Source organism: Idiotropiscis lumnitzeri, chromosome 16, assembly GCF_059441095.1.
Source record: "Idiotropiscis lumnitzeri isolate Australia: NSW breed Sydney's pygmy pipehorse chromosome 16, RoL_Ilum_1.0, whole genome shotgun sequence".
NCBI classification, from domain to species: Eukaryota; Metazoa; Chordata; class Actinopteri; order Syngnathiformes; family Syngnathidae; genus Idiotropiscis; species Idiotropiscis lumnitzeri.
In genome coordinates, this window is record NC_142406.1 from 6,904,076 (window position 1) to 6,923,565 (window position 19,490).

Consider the following 19,490-nt stretch of genomic DNA (forward strand, 5'->3'; position numbering starts at 1 on the left):
GCCTCCTGAGACTTAATAAAACTGGAGTGTAGCTAAAGGTCCGAAACATATAATCAATTGCCATCGGGGTACCTGTGCAAATGTTTTTTTTTTTGTGGTGCTGCTCACCATTGTCGCTTATATGAGCTCATGTTTGAGCCTAAATATTACGCAGTCGACCTCCAAAAGAGGGTGTTCCAATTTTTCACAAATTTCATCCCAAAAAAGCACTTGAATAACTACAAGGTGAATTTTAAGACTCATTTATTTTTTACATGTGTACCTATTATATAAGTACCAATGTTTAGTGAATTAAGTGTTCCTTTAAAAAGAACACTGCAAAAGTATGAAAAAGAATGAAAAAGCCATCTACATCAAACTAAAAAGGTGGTCTCTGTCATCATCTTACAACACAATCCTGACATCGCGCCCCCAAAAGAATGTCTCACATCCGCAGAAAAATGGCGAATAATGAGAAGTTGCTACGAGGAATGTGAACGATCAGTGATTGAGTAAGATGGCTTAGGTGGCTATTGATGCAGTAGAAAACGTTCAGAGAAACATGTTAGAAATGATAATAAAACTACAAATAGTAAAAGTTGCACTGACTGCTTCATTTGTTCCATTTCAACTATGAAAAGAATGGCCTCAATTATGGTGCATTCATATTTAATTTAGTTGAAAAAGTTGCAATTTAAGGGGTAACAATTTAGATCTCCAAGTTATATTTTAAGTCTAACTAAGTCAAATCAAAACAAAATAAGAATAACATGTATGAATAGTGCAGTGTCTTTTTAATCTTTTATGCTTAAAAACTCTGGTTGCAGTAAATTAGACACTTAAACAGGTTTACATTTTTAGATGTTAGCAATACACAGCGTGGCATTTGTTCCTCCAAAGCCAAATGAGTTGGAAAGGGCCACCCTTCTGCCCACAGTCTGCCATGGCTGCGCGATGCAGGGAACATAATTCAGGTTAAATTCTGACTCAGTCTGGTCTAGATTGAGAGTCGGAGGCAAGATACCGTGGTAGCAAGCCAGAGCAGTGATTGCTGTCTCCAGAGCTCCTGCAGCCCCAAGCAGATGTCCAGTGGCTCCTTTAGTGGAGGACACAGCCAGGATTCCTGCACTTTGGTGAAAGAGCCTCTTGATGGCAGAATTTTCCGCTGCATCACCCAAAAGCGTGGAGGTGGCGTGGGCATTCACATAAGAGACATCTTCTGGTGAGATGCGAGCATCTTTGATGGCAGCTGACATGCATCTGTGAAGTTAGAATGATTCCAGTTTTGTTTTAACCAATATGAAAATTCAAGAATTGCACAAAAGCGTATTGCATTCACGTGAGAAAAAATAAATACATCTTGTTTTTCAGAGTAATTTTTTGGGGGCGGCCTTAGTTTTTCTAAAAAAAAATTTCTTATGTTTTTCTGAGTAATTCTTTTCACTTTTTCTGAGTAATTTTTACCCCCTGTTTTTCAGAGTAATTTTATTTCTCTGTTTTTCGAAGTAATTTTTTTCTGAGTACCGTATTTTCGCTACCATAAGGCGCACTTTAAAGTCCCAAATTCCCCCCCAAAACAAACGAAGCGCCTTGTCATGCGACCCGCCTACAGTATAGACTGAGCAACTCTCTCAACAATTGAGCCTGATCCCTTTGGGGCATTGCAGAGTGCATGTTAGGACACCCTGCTGGCAAAAGTCTGTGACATCTATGCTTCGAATTGACTATGACAAATACATTATGTGAATACGTTTTTTGGTGATGGTGCAGGAGAAAGCTGGACAAAAGGGCATCTGTCCACAATGTCATAGTTTTTCTTATCATTCATGTTATTGCAAGCAAGAAACATTGCAGGTTTAGACAACAGACTGCAAAAAAAAGAAATAAAACACTGCCCAAAGCACACCACTCACATCTCTCTAACCAGCCATCTGATTGGCTGAGGCTCATAAGCTCCCAGAATGCCTCAGTACTGTTGTTGTGTTATTTTTATTTCTTTTGGTGATATGAATGGCATGAGAGATGCATGTTTTGTGTTCATTTTATTTCTTTGTTTCATTGTTTGCTTGTATGCTATTCAGAGATATTTATGTTTTTGATTTGAAACCATGACTCTAAAGAGTGCGGTGACCAGTGACATCCCTCCCCTAACGTTGTCAGTAGATGGCAGCAATCCATTATGCGCATCAGTGCTGGCATGCGCGAGTGTGTCGTAGTGTGGTGCGCCCAGTCTAAGTATCATATACAGAAATAGCACCCTCAACTGGTGCTGCGCCCTTTGACACAGCGTGTCGGTAATTTTTTTTTCTGTGTTCTGGAGTATATTTGTTATTTATTTATTTTTTAAAGGTGATTAAAGACCTACCTCGCCATTCGAGTATGTCACTCAAAGATAGCCATTTTCAAGTTCTGAAGGCGTTGCATCACGGTGCAATTGAGGCTGGTAGGGCTATTTTTTTGTGTTAAAATCATAAGTAAAATTAAAAAATACATTTTAAATGCATTCAGTTATACTTACGTTAACAGTAGTAATTTAAAGAGAAATAGCACATATACAAGGTCAAAGCACACGGCGTCGCACCATGAGCTTTCACATCTATTTTTGCAACGTCCAGTGGGGGGGGGGGGGGTAGTAAAACAGATTTCACACTTTCTTAAACGTCTGCAAAAATTGGTCAAAATGTGCATTTGTCACCAAAATCACAACTAAAAAACTGTTTAAATTAATTCAACTGAACTATTTTTTTCTTGTTTCTATTTGAATTGCCACGTAGCAAAAAGGGGAAAGTGCTATCTTGTGTGAGGGAGAAAAAGATTGGTTACAGCATTTAGGTTTTTTTTTCATAAACATCTCAACTTCAATAGTGAATTAGGGTTTTTACATTGACCATTAATTGGAAAACAAATATTTGCTCTTGACGATTTGTTGTAGAATTTTGGCATGCTAGCATGTAGATCTTCCTTTTCCTCTTTTTTTTCTCCTCCATTTATCAAATTTACTCCATGGAAACATTTATGATGGATGCTAGTTGATTTTTATGTATTTGATATACTGTATTGTATTACAAACCATGTTGTCCAAACCTTGCCAGGTTGACTTAACAACTAATTGTTCAGACATTGTTTAAAAATATTTTTTTGTTGATTATATGTTTAAAAATATTACATTTCACAAATACTCCAATTTTATTTATCCGCTGGTCATTAAATGTTCTCAAAATTCAGTTTAGTCATCTATGAAAGATGACTTGATTATTTTTGGTTTTAATCAAAAGTTGATTGCAAACATCCATTCCAAACCAAAAGCAGAATTTGGAAAACAATAATCAACAACTTTGCCAATTTTCATTGCATAATGTAAAAAAAAAAAAATTCATTAATAATAAAAAACATCAGATTAATGAATACAATAATTGTTAGTTGCAGCCTTCCTCACATGTAAAATGAGTAAAATATTGGATGAAATGTTCTTGAGTGTAATCATTTAGTAATAGATTTTAGTGGTGTCAGAAAAACGCGTTATTAATGGGATTAATTGATGAAAGCAAATTTATTTGTGTGTATTGCCATCGTAAACTGAATTCCCATCGCAGCACATCCAGTTTAAAACACCATTTGATGGCCAAGCACACCGCTGATGCCAATTCTCCAGCCCTCTTGTCAAACCCAGGCATACATGGATAATTTGCGACAGAAACCGATGGATGGATCAACTAAAAAGAGACTCGCCGAAGCCATCGTTAAGTGGGTGGCCACTGCGTGTTCGCATCGTGGAGGACGAAGGTCTGGCTGAAATACTTCGCATCGCGTCCAACGACTGCACTTACAATTTGTCCCCGAGACACACAATTACAACCCGCATTCAAGACTTGCAAGAAGCGGAGAAGGCAGAAGCAGTCGCGCTCACCCGTGATTACTGGACTACTCTCAGTAACCACAATGACCTCGGTGTGTCAGCCCATTATTTTGACCCAGTTCATTTGCACTTAGTTGGCATTTTATATTTCTTATATGACTCCAATTTGATCCCTTAGAAAGGCTGTTGATATGTTGTTTTGTGTGACTTTGTTTGTGTGAGTCGAATCCAATGCTTTGTTTTTTCAATAAAAAAAAAAGTAGTTGCATAAAAACAAAAAATTAAATTATCATATATTAAAGGTATTACAATTCAATAAAATATAGAATTATATACATAATATACAAAGAAATGTGAGGGATTTTTTACAATGAATAAAATTTGCGATTACAAATTAACTACGAAAAGATTTGATTAATCCTGATTAAATATTTTAATCGCTTGACAGCTCTATTTAATGTTTACAGGTATAAATAGTAACTCCAAAAGATTTTTCCCGAAATGACAGCGTGGGGGCGGCACGGTGGCCCGACTGGTTAGCACGATGGCCTCACAGTGAGAGACAGCATCAGGCGTGGGTTCAATCCCGGCTGCGGCCATCCTGTGTGGAGTTTGCATGTTCTCTCCGTGCTTGCGTGGGTTTCCTCCGGGTACTCAGGTTTCCACCCACATTCCAAAAACATGCATGGCAGGCCGATTGAACACTCTAAATTGCCCCTCGGTATGAGTGTGAGCGCGGATGGTTGTTCATCTATGTGTGCCCTGCGATTGGCTGGCAACCAGTTCAAGGTGTCCCCCGCCTACTGCCCGAAGATAGCTGGGATAGGCTCCACACCCGCCGCGACCCTAGTGAGGAGAAGCAGTACAGAAGATGGATGGATGGACAGCGTGGGGCTTGCTATGGATGAGGTTTAGACCACGGGGGTCTAGAAAAGTGGGATTAATAATTCATTCAATAATTGTAATTAATTTTATTTAAGACCAATTTTGGGGTAACATTTGATTACCTTCAACCCATTTTAGGATAAACTATCCCAACCCAATACACCTGGTTACGCCCTTGACCCAGCCCGGCTGATCCAAAATAACCACTGGTTGGGTCGGTCCATATTTAGGAACGTGTTTGGGTTACCTAAATAAAACAATATGGGTTATTTTTAACCCATCAGTTTTATGGGTGTATGAGTTTAATTTATTTTTATTTTTGTGCATTTTGGGTTTGATATAAAATATCTATTTTATACGCGAAAGCGAAAAAGATTATTTAATTTCACGTAATTTTCACGATTGGAAACCAAAACAGAAATTACACTATTCCTAATTTTTTTTTAACTAATCAACCGATTAATATGTAATCACTTTTTTTCCCTGCCAAATATCTTTCCACATTGGCCTAAAAAATAAATGGCCGGGCCCAAGAATATTTGCAAAAAACAGTAGGTAAAATTAAACATAGTTTCTTTGTGACATATTAAATTGAACACTTTACACAACACCCCGACTTGAATGGAATCGGGATTTGCAGTTGAGAGTTGCAAGTCAAGCGGTGTCACGCAACAACATGCGTTTGATTTTAAGATCCTATTGAAACAACTTCCACCACTGTGAATCAAAACAGAATTTGTTTTTACAGTTCGTAGATTATGCAAAAGAGATGTTGTGGCCGGCCTGAGGATAATTTGTCTGTGCTTCTTTTTGTGATGTTGTGAAATGAAGATTGGTAAATTGCAGTTATTTTCTGAAACACATATGGTACAAATGCTTCCATCCACTTACCTAAATGCCCCATCTCCATCTGCAGCGGGTGTGGTAATGTGGCTGGCATCTCCTGAGAGACCGTACCCAAGCACCTCTGCATACATTCTGGCTCCGCGCTTGGCTGCGTGCTCCAGTTCTTCCAGCAGGAGCACAGCGGATCCCTCACCCATCACAAAGCCATCTCTCTCTGGATGAAAAGGTCTTGAAGCTAGTTTGGGATATTCATTCCATTTGGTGGCAAGAGCACGTGCTCTTGCAAACCCTGCTACTGACAGAGGTCCAACACAGGATTCTGTCCCCCCTGTAACCATAGCAACAGCATCACCATGGGCAATAAACCTTGCAGCATCCCCAATTGCATGCGCACCGGTGGTGCATGCTGTGGAGACAGCATGGTTAGGGCCTTTTAGATTGTGCTTGATACTTATATGTCCAGCAGCCATGTTCACAAGAATACGAGGCACAAAGAAAGGGCTAATCTTCTTGTAGCCCTTTTTCTGGAAGGCTTCAGAGGTAGACACTATTTCATCCAACGACACCATACCCATGCCAACAGCTACACCAGTGGTAAGTTGTTCCTCTGCGGTTGTAGGGTACCACCCCGAGTCCTCCAGGGCAAGTTTAGCAGCTCCAAGTGCCATCACAGTGGCTGGTGACATGCTATTGAGTTCTCCGCGAGATGCAAACATTTCCTCATTAAATTGACCTTCTGCATTTCCTCTGGGTACCAACGCCGCTACTTTGCAGGGAATAGTTTTGTAATCCTCCGAGCTAAGAGCCACAATTCCACTCTGACCCTGAATAAGGTTGTTCCAGGGTACAGTCGTCCCTGTGCCCAGAGGACATACTAGACCTATGCCAGTAATAACAACCCTTCGTCTTTCAGTGCTGTGACACCGGAAAGTCTGGCTTGGACAAACAGACGTATTCATTTGAAGAAGGGGCCTCCCAATCAGTCTAAATTGAAGTTTAGCCCAAAACGATGGTGATAAAGACATCATCATCACCAAAATGGTGTCTTTCCGTCCCTTAAGTAAATCCGTACTCGGTGACAAAGTAAGATAGTAGTGAGATGCGTTTGGAAATGGATACACCAAATGACGTTAGCTGTGGCTGTCATCAATACGGCTGTAAGTAGCAGATCGATTCGGGACTGCCAGATCAGCTTGGGGGGCCTGCGCCTGTCTATGACGTATTTCTACGGCAACTCCAATCGAACAAACTACGTCATGCCCCATAGAATTAGGTACAATCTCACTATTTATACTTGACCGTTGTGCCCCTCTATTGCACGGTACTGCGGAGCGTGTAGGGTGTCCCAATTCTCACAAGTCGTACGTCGTCCCGCCCCTTTTGCGTCCTAGATCCACTCTTCGGCAAAGCCCAATAGGGTATGCGCAGCACGTGGTTACCTCGACGCGCACGCGGATCTCGGTGAGCGGAAGCTTGATTTAGAGGAAGTATCTCTTGGCATCTTTTAGCTTTCAAAATAAAGGTTCCGTCAAAAGTTACAAGTTGGTCGTTTTTTTAATAGCAAAATCAGGTTAAATAAAATTATATTTCAAATTTATTGCTAATCTGTACCCACAGTTTAGTCATCTGTACCCACAGTTTACTAATCTGTACCCACAGTTTAGCAAATGAGCTAGCGTTCCGTCGTATACACGGTCGTATATCTGTCGAGGTAAATTCAATTTGGTTTTATATTGATAGTACTGGAGTGTAGTGCAGTGTTCTGTCGAATCAGCATGGTGTGATTTACTTTCACTTTCGTTCCCTCATATTATATGATGGTAATATTACTCAAATTCCATTCATATAGCAGTATTAGCAGCGAACTGCTACAATTAGCCAGCGCGTTTCTTTTCATTTTTCGTGCATCATGTTTTGAACATTCGCTGCGTTTTTAAGCAATCGCCAGACGCAAGCAATCACCCAGTGCTCGCTGGAGAAGTAGACGCTCAATCGGTCACATTACAAGAGGATACAACTACGTCTTTGACGTTTCAAACACTTTAAGTACCTTTTCTGAATTTATTTTTGTCACAATTTGTGGTTATACTGCCGTTTTCTCCCGTGTTTCCCGAGCTAAAAGTATTGGTAGTTGCCACACTATGAGGTTTATGTTCAAATATTCTTAAAACTATTGTTTTCAACGTATGCAAATATATTTATAGTAATTCATATTTTAATGAATAATTATTGTAATTTGATCACATATTCTATCTATTCCACAATGTAATCAGAATTCTATTTAGCTCCACCTACAGAACGTGAGTGTCAGATCATGGATCAACATCAGCTCATAGAGCTCTATTTTGCTAGTATTTTCCTTCACTTTCACCGCTTCCACATGAGTACATCTGTGTTTGTGCACTGAACTGAGATTTGACTTTGAAAAAGGTTTACATTTTAAATTTATTCTTTCTTTAACTGATTTATGTCAATTGTTTTTGTAACACCTGTAGGATGAGTTGGATGCAGTCAAGGAGGTATGGAACAACCATCTGATTCGTCCGTCCATGAATGAGCGTGTCCCACACAGTCGGCCGGATGTCATGTTCTATGGCACCGAGCACTTTTTGTGCCAAGTGACTGAGGAGAATTTTTGAGGCATGAAGGTGACTGCATCCACCGCAATGATGTTGCTTGTGATGCTGATGTGTTCACTCTGTGTACATACATAATGTCAGAGAACAACCTCCAAGTCCCAGTGGATGAATATAATGCCATGGACAACAACCTCAACTTGAGAGAGGCGCGCATAACGTTTTTAGATATTTAGTAGATGCTGTCCTTATGTAAAAGGTTTCAAATTCCTTTTACAATTTATTACATATCATACTATTAATTGATGTGCCTCGTCATAGCTCCTAATGACGTGTGTGCCCCTTGCACACCTCTCAACTGAAGTTTATATGGAGGGTGGAATACCTGGTTTGTCTCTCTCACTAAGCAACAGGAAAGTAGAACCCCTGTCGCTTTGGATTCACCTGAGCATTAAACCAAAAGGCAGGTAGGCAAGTAAAAATCGAACTATATATTAAACTATGTGATACTAATTGACAACTCCTAAACAGGGTGGATGAGGTGAAACTGAAATGATCCAAAATGTGGGGTTTTATTTTCTTAAAATGGATTCTACAACTCTGTCTCCACCACTGAGCCTGCTCATTATGTATTTTATCAAGTATGTTTACCCCATGTGTAATTTTACTTATAATTTTCTGTACACTTGCTGTGTCTGTGCACTCATTCTTGGACATGCGTGGGAAATGTACAGAAAATTATTAAAATGAATTAGATATATACTGCACATATATTGTGTATTTTGCTTGATGGTTCTACCCAGATAAACTGTTGCTTTTTTATGGTTTGTAAAATAAGTAATTTGCTGTAAATTCCACCACGTATTAGCATGCATTGAGCAAACATGTTAAGATCCTTGATTGCTATTAAAAAAGCCAAATACAACTTTTCTAAAATAAATGTGATTCAAACAAATTCTAAGAAAACAATTGATTGTCTTCTACATTGTCAGGTAGCCAAAGTATCTTGTTTTAAAACTGGTATTCAATCCATAAATGTCTTTGTGGAAACAGCAATGACTATTTATGTGAAGCGGAGTGGTCAAATTTACACCAAAGCACAATGCCAAATCAGACAGCAACAAGGTGAGAACTTAAGGACTGCAGACTTGAGATTTTGGTAATCAACTCAGCAAACAACGTCAATACACAGTCTGTCTGTGAACTGAGTGAATTTCACAGTCGTAACGTGGGGAAAAAAATCAGATAGGAACATTTTTACACTTAATTTTTATACAATTAGTGTAAAAGAAGACATCATAGTCGACTCCGGCGACACAAGAACCTGCTTGCAATACAAGCAGTAGAGCTGTTTTATAAAAACTAATAAAAAAAACATGACTCAAAGCTGTTGCATAACAACGGTGGTCAACAAAATTGCGTATTACCACAACTAAAGTGCTTCCTAATTTTGCAAAGAATAAACTAGGCAAACAATGACTCACTCAAGAGTCACGAAATGTAAACAGCCTGACTTTCAGTCCAAGAGTATGAGATATAGCAGTATAAAAATATAAATATGGCCCCTATGAATCAGACCATACAACTTTAGATTATAAAATACCATTACAAACACATTCCAGACAAACCAGCTGCCAAACTCTGTAAGAGTATATGGGATAAGATTTAAGTAGAACAAGTTAAAAAGAACATTTGCTATCTGGCTACACTTGCGCTCAGTAGGTGGGTAAAAGTGTTGGGTTTCAATCAAAACTAAATTATGTCCATCACCCAAATTGTCAGGATCGGGGGTCGGCGAGGAGGGGGAGGACCCAAAATGTGAGGAAGCAGGAAAAGGTGTAACTTAAGGGAATTTATTAAGGAACCAAAATAATGACAAACAACGTGGCAGGGTGCAAAATAACAAAGGCAAACTTAACGTGGCTAAACCGGGTGGAAAGAGTGAGGAACAAGGCCAGGGACAAATGCTAGGGGACGAGAGCGGGAGCGAGAACAAGAGCATGAACGAGATCAGAGAGCGGTCGTGACAGTCCGTAACGGAGCAATGCACCGACAATGAGTTGTTGGAGTGAGGTGTTCATATAGTCCAGTAATTAGGGGAGCAGATGGGCATCAGGTGTGTGAGGCTAACGGGGAACAGCTGCGTGGCTGGTGGGGAACGAGTGCTGAAGGGAACGCCCCACTCAGCTGACAAAATAAACAGAATGAAGACATGGCAGGAAGGTGAAGAAGAAGAATAACAAAAACATTGACATGACCGACACGGGGCATGACACAAATCAAGTACATTTTCAAATTCCTCTTACAACTCAGGTACGACCCATAGTTGTTGGCCACCTCCAGAACATAGCCACATGCATGCAACATTGGTCTTCTTGTAAATGGGTTCACTGCCTCGAACAATCGCACATCGACCTTCCCAGCCACTAAAAGATCTGCACCTTTGGAAAACAAAAATAAAATATTAGTTTTACATCACATACCGCCAACAACTCTATACTAGATCACTCATGTGTCTGTTACCTCAAATGAATGCTCTCATCATTGCCTTCAATAGTTGCGCATGCATCAATTGACAAAATGTGCATCGACCTACATTAAAACATGTTTAAAGGAGTTGTACCATGCCATTTTAAACCTTTTAAAGTCAACTATGGGCACATTTCAGCTCATATGTTTCTTTTGGCAATACAGGGGACTCATTAAATGTCAATTTTCCAACCCAGAAATAAAACATTTGATTTTGTGAAATTCAGGGCCTCTTTAGAAAGTCAAATCTCCTGCCACATTTCCTAAATTCGGTTAGAATATGTCACGGCAACAAGGAGAGACGAAAGGGTGCTTGCTTTGGAACATAGATAAGGACATCACTGTTTTACTCGCTGATCTACACAATACATAGATATGTGGATACAGTATCTTCTTTGGCCAGTAGATGTCATTTGTCCACCACACTTTTTGTTGTCAGAAAAAAATATTGAATTCAAGCATAAAACTCTGGAACATCACGAAATTTGATTCTTACCATACTACCGTAATCACTTTGGAGAAAAATATGAGCCAATTTAATGCAATACTTTTTGTGTATTTTTTTACGAAAGCGTATTGCTGCCACACCTTTCCGCCAAAAAAATTCATCACCTCATATGATAAATTTCATGTTTTGACGTGAAATATTTTACTTACGTTTTACATATTTTCATGTATGAACGTGACTGGAGGTACAAAATTAAATGATTAAATGACTATGAATCGATTATCAAATTAATCAACACATATTTAAAAAATAAAGCAATCATTTAAAGCCATTCTTTGTTGTCTGAATCCTCTGATTTCATCCTCTGAATAGTAATTATTCTCCGATTCTTGTAGTCCTTCAAAAAAGCAAGCTAATTATCTTTTGTGTTTAATCAAAATAAGACATTTCCAAATACCTACTTTTACTTTGGAAAACAATGATAGAACAAGTAACCGAATCAGTTTCAAAATGATTAATGAGTACAACATTAATCCCTCTTGTGTGAAGTTGTATTTTAGTTGTGTAATATATTGGAATTTCTTTTTGCACTTTGAAAGCACCCTTCAAATGTAAAACAACTGGCCCAGTTTGTTTATGAAGACAGGGACATAATGAGAGGTGCACACATCTCACTGAAATTTTATTCCTAAAAATTTGATTGTAGTGATTTTCTCATAAGATTGTGCTCCGAAATATGAAGTTTTGTACCATAGTTTTTGTCCAGGCTTGTTTCACATGTTTTTTCACAATTCCAATGAACCACAATACAAAATCAAAGTCTGATTATAAATTATTTTTCTTTTTCCTTTTTATTTACGATTATTGTTATATGTTTTTCCCTCCTTCCATTAACAGACAACACTTTTGTCATTGTGTGTGTACTTCATTTACGCTTACATGTTTGTACTAGAGTACAACCTGCCAAAAAAAATCTTTGTGAATGCTGGCAAGGTTAAATGAACATAAAGGACAATATGAACCACATAAAGGTTTGTAGACTTTTTTTTCTTTTTTTCCTAGATGTATTTGTGACCATTTGGAGTTCCCTTAAATTATGTCATTTTGCCCTAAAAATTGTGACAGTGCACGTAAAAATGTCCTCTACTAATCCATGTGCAAATGGTAAATTTGTTGTTTTGTTAATTATTTATCATTGTTGATTATTCATTGCTGCACTGCTTTCTAACTTCTGCAAACTTCTGTATTTTACGATTAATGTGAATGTAAATGTGAATATCGCTGAGATCGGGCAGAAATGTTGTGGCTCCAAATATCTAGGAGATAAAAAGTCCTTTACGCTGCATCCACAGAGAGAGCAAGCTTTGGACCTCTGGAGGTTTTTGACGCAAGTCCAGCGACATTTACTTTGCGACTTGATTTACAGTCCAGGCTCCTAAATTTTGGACTACGTTGCAATTTCTTGAACAACATTGATGCACATAAGTACAGTACCTTTATTACTGCCTAAAACAGGCCCACGTGCAGAGAACATCAGTGGCCTTTTAATTAATTAATGACAATTATAATTAAACATTTCATGGTGTATTTATTTTACTTAATTTTGGCACTCTCAGTCCTCCATACACACACAAAGGCCTGCATATACAAGTGACAACACTTCACATTTTGCAACACCGATAAAGCACATATGCCATATACACAGTGAAGCCAAAGAAACAACAAATTGGACACAAGACTTACACGACGGGGATCACTCGCGCCCAATGGCGGCAACCACACATAAAGACACGACAATTTGAGATCTGGATACATACACACCCACACCTAAAACAAGATTACGGAATGCTGGAAGACACCACGCCCTCGGATAAGCCATGGGACCAGATTGGGATCAATCGTGGGACCTGACCTTGGACCCATGAGACTGAAGGAGAGAGGAAGAATGATTTCAATCGATAGTACGTATATAGTATATTAAATGTATATAGATATATACTGAAGGCACAATTTTAGTGGCGCTTCTTTCTTGACTGCATTCATCTTGGGCGCGGGTCCTCGGGAGGATAAGAAAAGTAGCCCAGATATCTGACTTGTGCAATTTCCTGAAGTCCAGAGAATTGAAGAGACTATCGGAACAAATTTGGATCAGTTGTTGAGTCTTTATTTGAACATTTTCCTTTTTAATTATATAAACGAACACGCATTGAGGTTATTTTTGTTAATTAAGGGTTTACTCCTTAGTAATTCACATTTGCTTGGGGACAAAATTCCAAGTGTTATAAGGTGCAAGTGTGGTGATCTGCTGTTTCCCCTGACCAAATCCCCAAATGGGTTTAAAAGTTGACTCCTTTGTTAAAGTTTAAAATAAATAAACCGTTGCGGTCTGAACAACAACAAAAAAGTGTTTGTTTTCCACTTGAGATATTATTTTTTAATTTGGTTGTTTTATTCAATGCAAAAAATCTCTTATTTTTGTCGTTGTTATTGAAGATATGTATTATGTTCATTCGCTGGACAGTTGCATTTGATTGTAAAGAATGCTATTTTTGTAGGACGTGCAAATTTTAAATTAAAAAAGAAAAAAGTAGTGGGATTTTGACGGGGCCTAATATTTGCTTGCAGCTCGCTTTAGACACAGTTTCCAAATGCCCGATTCAGGCATCACCTAAATGATCATTTAATCATTCTAAAATATAATAAAATGTACAAATTAATTTATGAAAGCGTTTGAATATATTTTCCCGGCTTTACATAAAACAACAACCGTAAAAATTATTATTTGGGATTGAACACATTTCAGGCGCCAAAAGGGACTGCTCTATTGAAGACCCAAAATCGATTGTTGTTAAGCAAGGAAGAGACTGTCTGCAGACGGTTTTTGGAAACAAAAACAACAGCTATAATGGCGTTGACACCAGCGGTTACAGTATTATGTGAGAACTCAAATGAAGTCTTCTTTGATGTATGCAAGTTGTTACTTTCATACGCCGACAATATTTTAAGGTAAAGTATGGTTGTGAGTGGAACGCCGCTTCGTCATGTAAATTTAGGGTTAGGTTAGATTTTAACTACATGGTTGAAGTGAAGCGATTATAATTCATTTATTTATCGCAGTGGTTATTTTGAATGTCCACTGGCTTCCAGATTAACTAGCATAAAGGCTGAGAGTGGTATTTGAACCCATGAGCAAGGGTTCCATCCACTACGCCGGCACACTCGCATTGGCGCAGAATTTATACTTGGTGATGAAAACAAGTTCCCTGGCACGGGCACAAGATGATCTGGTGTACAACGTCGTATAAAATCATGGCAATTGACTTCTAGGGGTTAACTTGACATGGTTGCGATTGCGATTTTCGCCTTAATTCAGGGTGAGTTCATACCTGACACTCCCAAGGACTCGTATGTACCGTAATCGACTATGATAGACAGAGGTGGGTAGAGTAGCCAAACATTCTACTCGAGTAAAATATGACTCAAGTAGAAGTAAAATATGGTCATCCAAATAATTACTTGAGTAAAAGTAAAAAAGTACTTGATGAAAAAACTCCTTGAGGACTGAGGGACTGTTGCAAGGGCTGATTTATTTTTGTTTATTTTTAAACAACCATTCAATGAGACAAAAATACAAAATCATCTTCAGGTCCATCCAATCAATAGAATAAATTAAATGAATGAAAAATATCTTAAAATAAATCTTAAGCTAAGTTCAAGTACTATAATAATAGAAAAATAATAGAAGTAATTTAATAATAGAAAAATAATAGTATAAATAACAAAGTAGCTCAAAATTTCAAGCCCATGTACTTTTATTTCAACTAATGTAATCTGAAAGGCAAACATTTGCCTGTCAAAAGGGAGGAAGAAGAAAAAAAACGAATTTAGGCAATTTACCGCTACATGTTTGCTCAAGTTTGATATTGAGTTCTTGAACGCTGAAATCTCTGTTTAGGCAAACTAAGTAGACACTGCATAGTGTTGCTGGTTTTTCGTACCCTTTTTAATGGGAACATGCTTTTGATGTGAGGCCAGGGGCGTTCCTCCTCTTCTGTGTCCGCAGAGTCAGCATTTCTGAGTGACATTTTCGATCTCTTCGTTCCGAAAAGTCTTTCCCACTGCTGAAGTTATGATCACGTGATGACTCACGAGACTGCAGGGCTACGGCTACATTTGATTGGTGAAACACAGTCACTTGGAAGAGCCTGGCAGAGGTCTCTCTCTGACAAAATAAATGTGCCTTTCTCTGAGAGAGGGGGGATTTAAGGAACGAGTTCTATGTAGCCTAATGTAGCGGAGTTAGGGTACAATTTCTTCTTCACAAATCTACTCATCAAAAGTAAAAAAGTATCGTGATTTAAAATTACTCCTCAAAGTACTTTTTCCAACATTTACTCAAGTAAATGTAACAGTAAATGTAACTACCTACCCACCTCTGCATGCAGGTATGCATAGATTCAAAAAGAAGTGATGTAAAAAATAAGCATTAATGTGATTGAAGCAATATTGCAATTGGCTCCATGCTCCGGTCTGAAAAGGAAGATACGCATAACTGCTGTTTGTCTGTCTGATGGCATTATTTTCAACTTTTTCAATTACACGGGGAGGTCACTGACGGTGTAGTGGTACACTCGCCTGAGGTGTTTGCGGGCAGCGTGGGTTCAGTTCCCACTCAGTGACGGTGTCTATGTCTGCTCTGTGACTGGCTGGCGACCAGTTCAGGGTGTAGTGTGCCTTTCGCCCGTAGTCAGCTGGGATAGGCTCCAGCACCCTCCCATGACCCTGTACAGGATAAGCGGTGTGGATAATAACATGACATGACAATCACACGGAACAGCATGTGGACTAGTCAACTTAGGCAACATCACTTCATTAACATGTCAACTTTGTTAAGTTGCTTGCAAGAAGCCAGTTGACATGCATTAGACTTCAGGCGTTTAACTGATTAACAAGATATATAATAATGTGAAGATAAGGGTATGATAATGAAACATAAAGTTACTGTACTGACATTGTCCTAACGGCCACAGCTGGATTCAGGAGCCAGTTTATGTGGAAGCCAGTTGAACTTTAACAACGCACCCTACACATCTCGCTAAAATAACCTACTCATGGTCAACATACTGTAATCACAGTAAAATAGCCTATTCATGGCAGGCCCAGATTTCCTAGCTCCGGCGATTGATCAATCAGAGCCGTTAATGGCAAAATTGCACCAGCCGGACAGTGGATAGTCATGGCTCAATAACCACTGACTTCATTCATTTCTTCTTCCTCTTCTTCTTCTTCTTCTTCTTTTTGCTTTCAAACGGCACAATATAAAGATGGTTAAAGATACATTTGAATCCAGTATCATTTTCTCCGACTGCATATTTGTTTTTGTTAATCAGTTGATCCTGTTATACATGACAAATGTTGATGTATTTTGTTGTCAAATGTCAAAGATTTGTTTAACTGTAACACATTTTGTAGACCGGGCGGCACGGTGGCCGACTGGTTAGTACGATGGCCTCACAGTGAGAGACAGCATCAGGCGTGGATTTGATCCCGGCTCCGGCCATCCTGTGTGGAGTTTGCATGTTCTCCCCGTCCTTGCGTGGGTTTCCTCCGGGTACTCTGGTTTCCTCCCACATTCCAAAAACATGCATGGCAGGCCGATTGAACACTCTAAATTGCCCCTCGGTATGAGTGTGAGTGCGGATGGTTGTTCATCTATGTGTGCCCTGCAATTGGCTGGCAACCAGTTCAGGGTGTCCCCCGCCTACTGCTCGAAGATAGCTGGGATAGGCTCCAGCCACCCCCGCGACCCTAGTGAGGAGAAGCGGTACGGAAAATGGATGGATGGACAGCGTGGGGCTTGCTATGGATGAGGTTTAGACCACGGGGGTCTAGAAAAGTGGGATTAATAATTCATTCAATAATTGTAATTAATTTTATTTAAGACCAATTTTGGGGTAACATTTGATTACCTTCAGCCCATTTTAGGATAAACTATCCCAACCCAATACACCTGGTTACGCCCTTGACCCAGCCCGGCTGATCCAAAATAACCACTGGTTGGGTCGGTCCATATTTAGGAACGTGTTGGGTTACCTAAATAAAACAATATGGGTTATTTTTAACCCATCAGTTTTATGGGTGTATGAGTTTAATTTATTTTTATTTTTGTGCATTTTGGGTTTGATATAAAATATCTATTTTATACGCGAAAGCGAAAAAGATGATTTAATTTCACGTAATTTTCACGATTGGAAACCAAAACAGAAATTACACTATTCCTAATTTTTTTTTTAACTAATCAACCGATTAATATGTAATCACTTTTTTTCCCTGCCAAATATCTTTCCACATTGGCCTAAAAAATAAATGGCCGGGCCCAAGAATATTTGCAAAAAACAGTAGGTAAAATTAAACATAGTTTCTTTGTGACATATTAAATTGAACATGGCCTGAAAAGTCACACTTTACACAACACCCCGACTTGAATGGAATCGGGATTTGCAGTTGAGAGTTGCAAGTCAAGCGGTGTCACGCAACAACATGCGTTTGATTTTAAGATCCAATTGAAACAACTTCCACCACTGTGAATCAAAACAGAATTTGTTCTTACAGTTCGTAGATTATGCAAAAGAGATGTTGTGGCCGGCCTGAGGATAATTTGTCTGTGCTTCTTTTTGTGATGTTATGAAATGAAGATTGGTAAATTGCAGTTATTTTCTGAAACACATATGGTACAAATGCTTCCATCCACTTACCTAAATGCCCCATCTCCATCTGCAGCGGGTGTGGTAATGTGGCTGGCATCTCCTGAGAGACCGTACCCAAGCACCTCTGCATACATTCTGGCTCCGCGCTTGGCTGCGTGCTCCAGTTCTTCCAGCAGGAGCACAGCGGATCCCTCACCCATCACAAAGCCATCTCTCTCTGGATGAAAAGGTCTTGAAGCTAGTTTGGGATATTCATTCCATTTGGTGGCAAGAGCGCGTGCTCTTGCAAACCCTGCTACTGACAGAGGTCCAACACAGGATTCTGTCCCCCCTGTAACCATAGCAACAGCATCACCATGGGCAATAAACCTTGCAGCATCCCCAATTGCATGCGCACCGGTGGTGCATGCTGTGGAGACAGCATGGTTAGGGCCTTTTAGATTGTGCTTGATACTTATATGTCCAGCAGCCATGTTCACAAGAATACGAGGCACAAAGAAAGGGCTAATCTTCTTGTAGCCCTTTTTCTGGAAGGCTTCAGAGGTAGACACTATTTCATCCAACGACACCATACCCATGCCAACAGCTACACCAGTGGTAAGTTGTTCCTCTGCGGTTGTAGGGTACCACCCCGAGTCCTCCAGGGCAAGTTTAGCAGCTCCAAGTGCCATCACAGTGGCTGGTGACATGCTATTGAGTTCTCCGCGAGATGCAAACATTTCCTCATTAAATTGACCTTCTGCATTTCCTCTGGGTACCAACGCCGCTACTTTGCAGGGAATAGTTTTGTAATCCTCCGAGCTAAGAGCCACAATTCCACTCTGACCCTGAATAAGGTTGTTCCAGGGTACAGTCGTCCCTGTGCCCAGAGGACATACTAGACCTATGCCAGTAATAACAACCCTTCGTCTTTCAGTGCTGTGACACCGGAAAGTCTGGCTTGGACAAACAGACGTATTCATTTGAAGAAGGGGCCTCCCAATCAGTCTAAATTTGAGTTTAGCCCAAAACGATAGTGATAAAGACATCATCATCACCAAAATGGTGTCTTTCCGTCCCTTAAGTAAATCCGTACTCGGTGACAAAGTAAGATAGTAGTGAGATGCGTTTGTAAATGTATACACCAAATGACGTTAGCTATGGCTGTCATCAATACGGCTGTAAGTACCAGATCGATTCGGGACTGCCAGATCAGCTTGGGGGGCCTGCGCCTGTCTATGACGTATTTCTACGGCAACTCCAATCGAACAAACTACGTCATGCCCCATAGAATTAGGTACAATCTCACTATTTATACTTGACCGTTGTGCCCCTCTATTGCACGGTACTGCGGAGCGTGTAGGGTGTCCCAATTCTCACAAGTCGTACGTCGTCCCGCCCCTTTTGCGTCCTAGATCCACTCTTCGGCTAAGCCCAATAGGGTATGCGCAGCACGTGGTTACCTCGACGCGCACGCGGATCTCGGTGAGCGGAAGCTTGATTAGAGGAAGTATCTCTTGGCATCTTTTAGCTTCCAAAATAAAGGTTCCGTCAAAAGTTACAAGTTGGTCGTTTTTTTAATAGCAAAATCAGGTTAAATATAATTATATTTCAAATTTATTGCTAATCTGTACCCACAGTTTACTAATCAGTACCCACAGTTTAGCAAATGAGCTAGCGTTCCG

At 39.6% G+C, this 19,490-nt stretch overlaps 1 protein-coding gene and 1 pseudogene across 1 annotated transcript; both read right to left on the minus strand.

The window, feature by feature from the left end:
- Positions 1–793: 793 nt before the first annotated feature.
- On the minus strand, positions 794–6,948 carry LOC148321093 (3-oxoacyl-[acyl-carrier-protein] synthase, mitochondrial-like). The gene is made up of 2 exons (XM_088319211.1): positions 5,612–6,948; positions 794–1,239 (listed from the first exon to the last, which is right to left on the minus strand). Exons 1-2 carry the CDS (start codon positions 6,595–6,597, stop codon positions 837–839), a joined length of 1,389 nt encoding a protein of 462 aa, XP_088175337.1. The 5' UTR covers positions 6,598–6,948; the 3' UTR covers positions 794–836.
- A 10,922-nt stretch (positions 6,949–17,870) lies between these two features.
- LOC148321094 (3-oxoacyl-[acyl-carrier-protein] synthase, mitochondrial pseudogene) lies at positions 17,871–19,285 on the minus strand (annotated as a pseudogene).
- Positions 19,286–19,490: the final 205 nt, after the last annotated feature.

Excerpts from the sequence above, each read along its gene's own strand:
- LOC148321093 (XM_088319211.1), bottom strand. The coding sequence starts at position 6,597 with ATGATGATGTCTTTATCACCATCGTTTTGGGCTAAACTTCAATTTAGA. Across the intron at positions 1,240-5,611 it reads GATGGAGATGGGGCATTTAG|ATGCATGTCAGCTGCCATCA; the intron begins GTAAGTGGATGG and ends CTAACTTCACAG.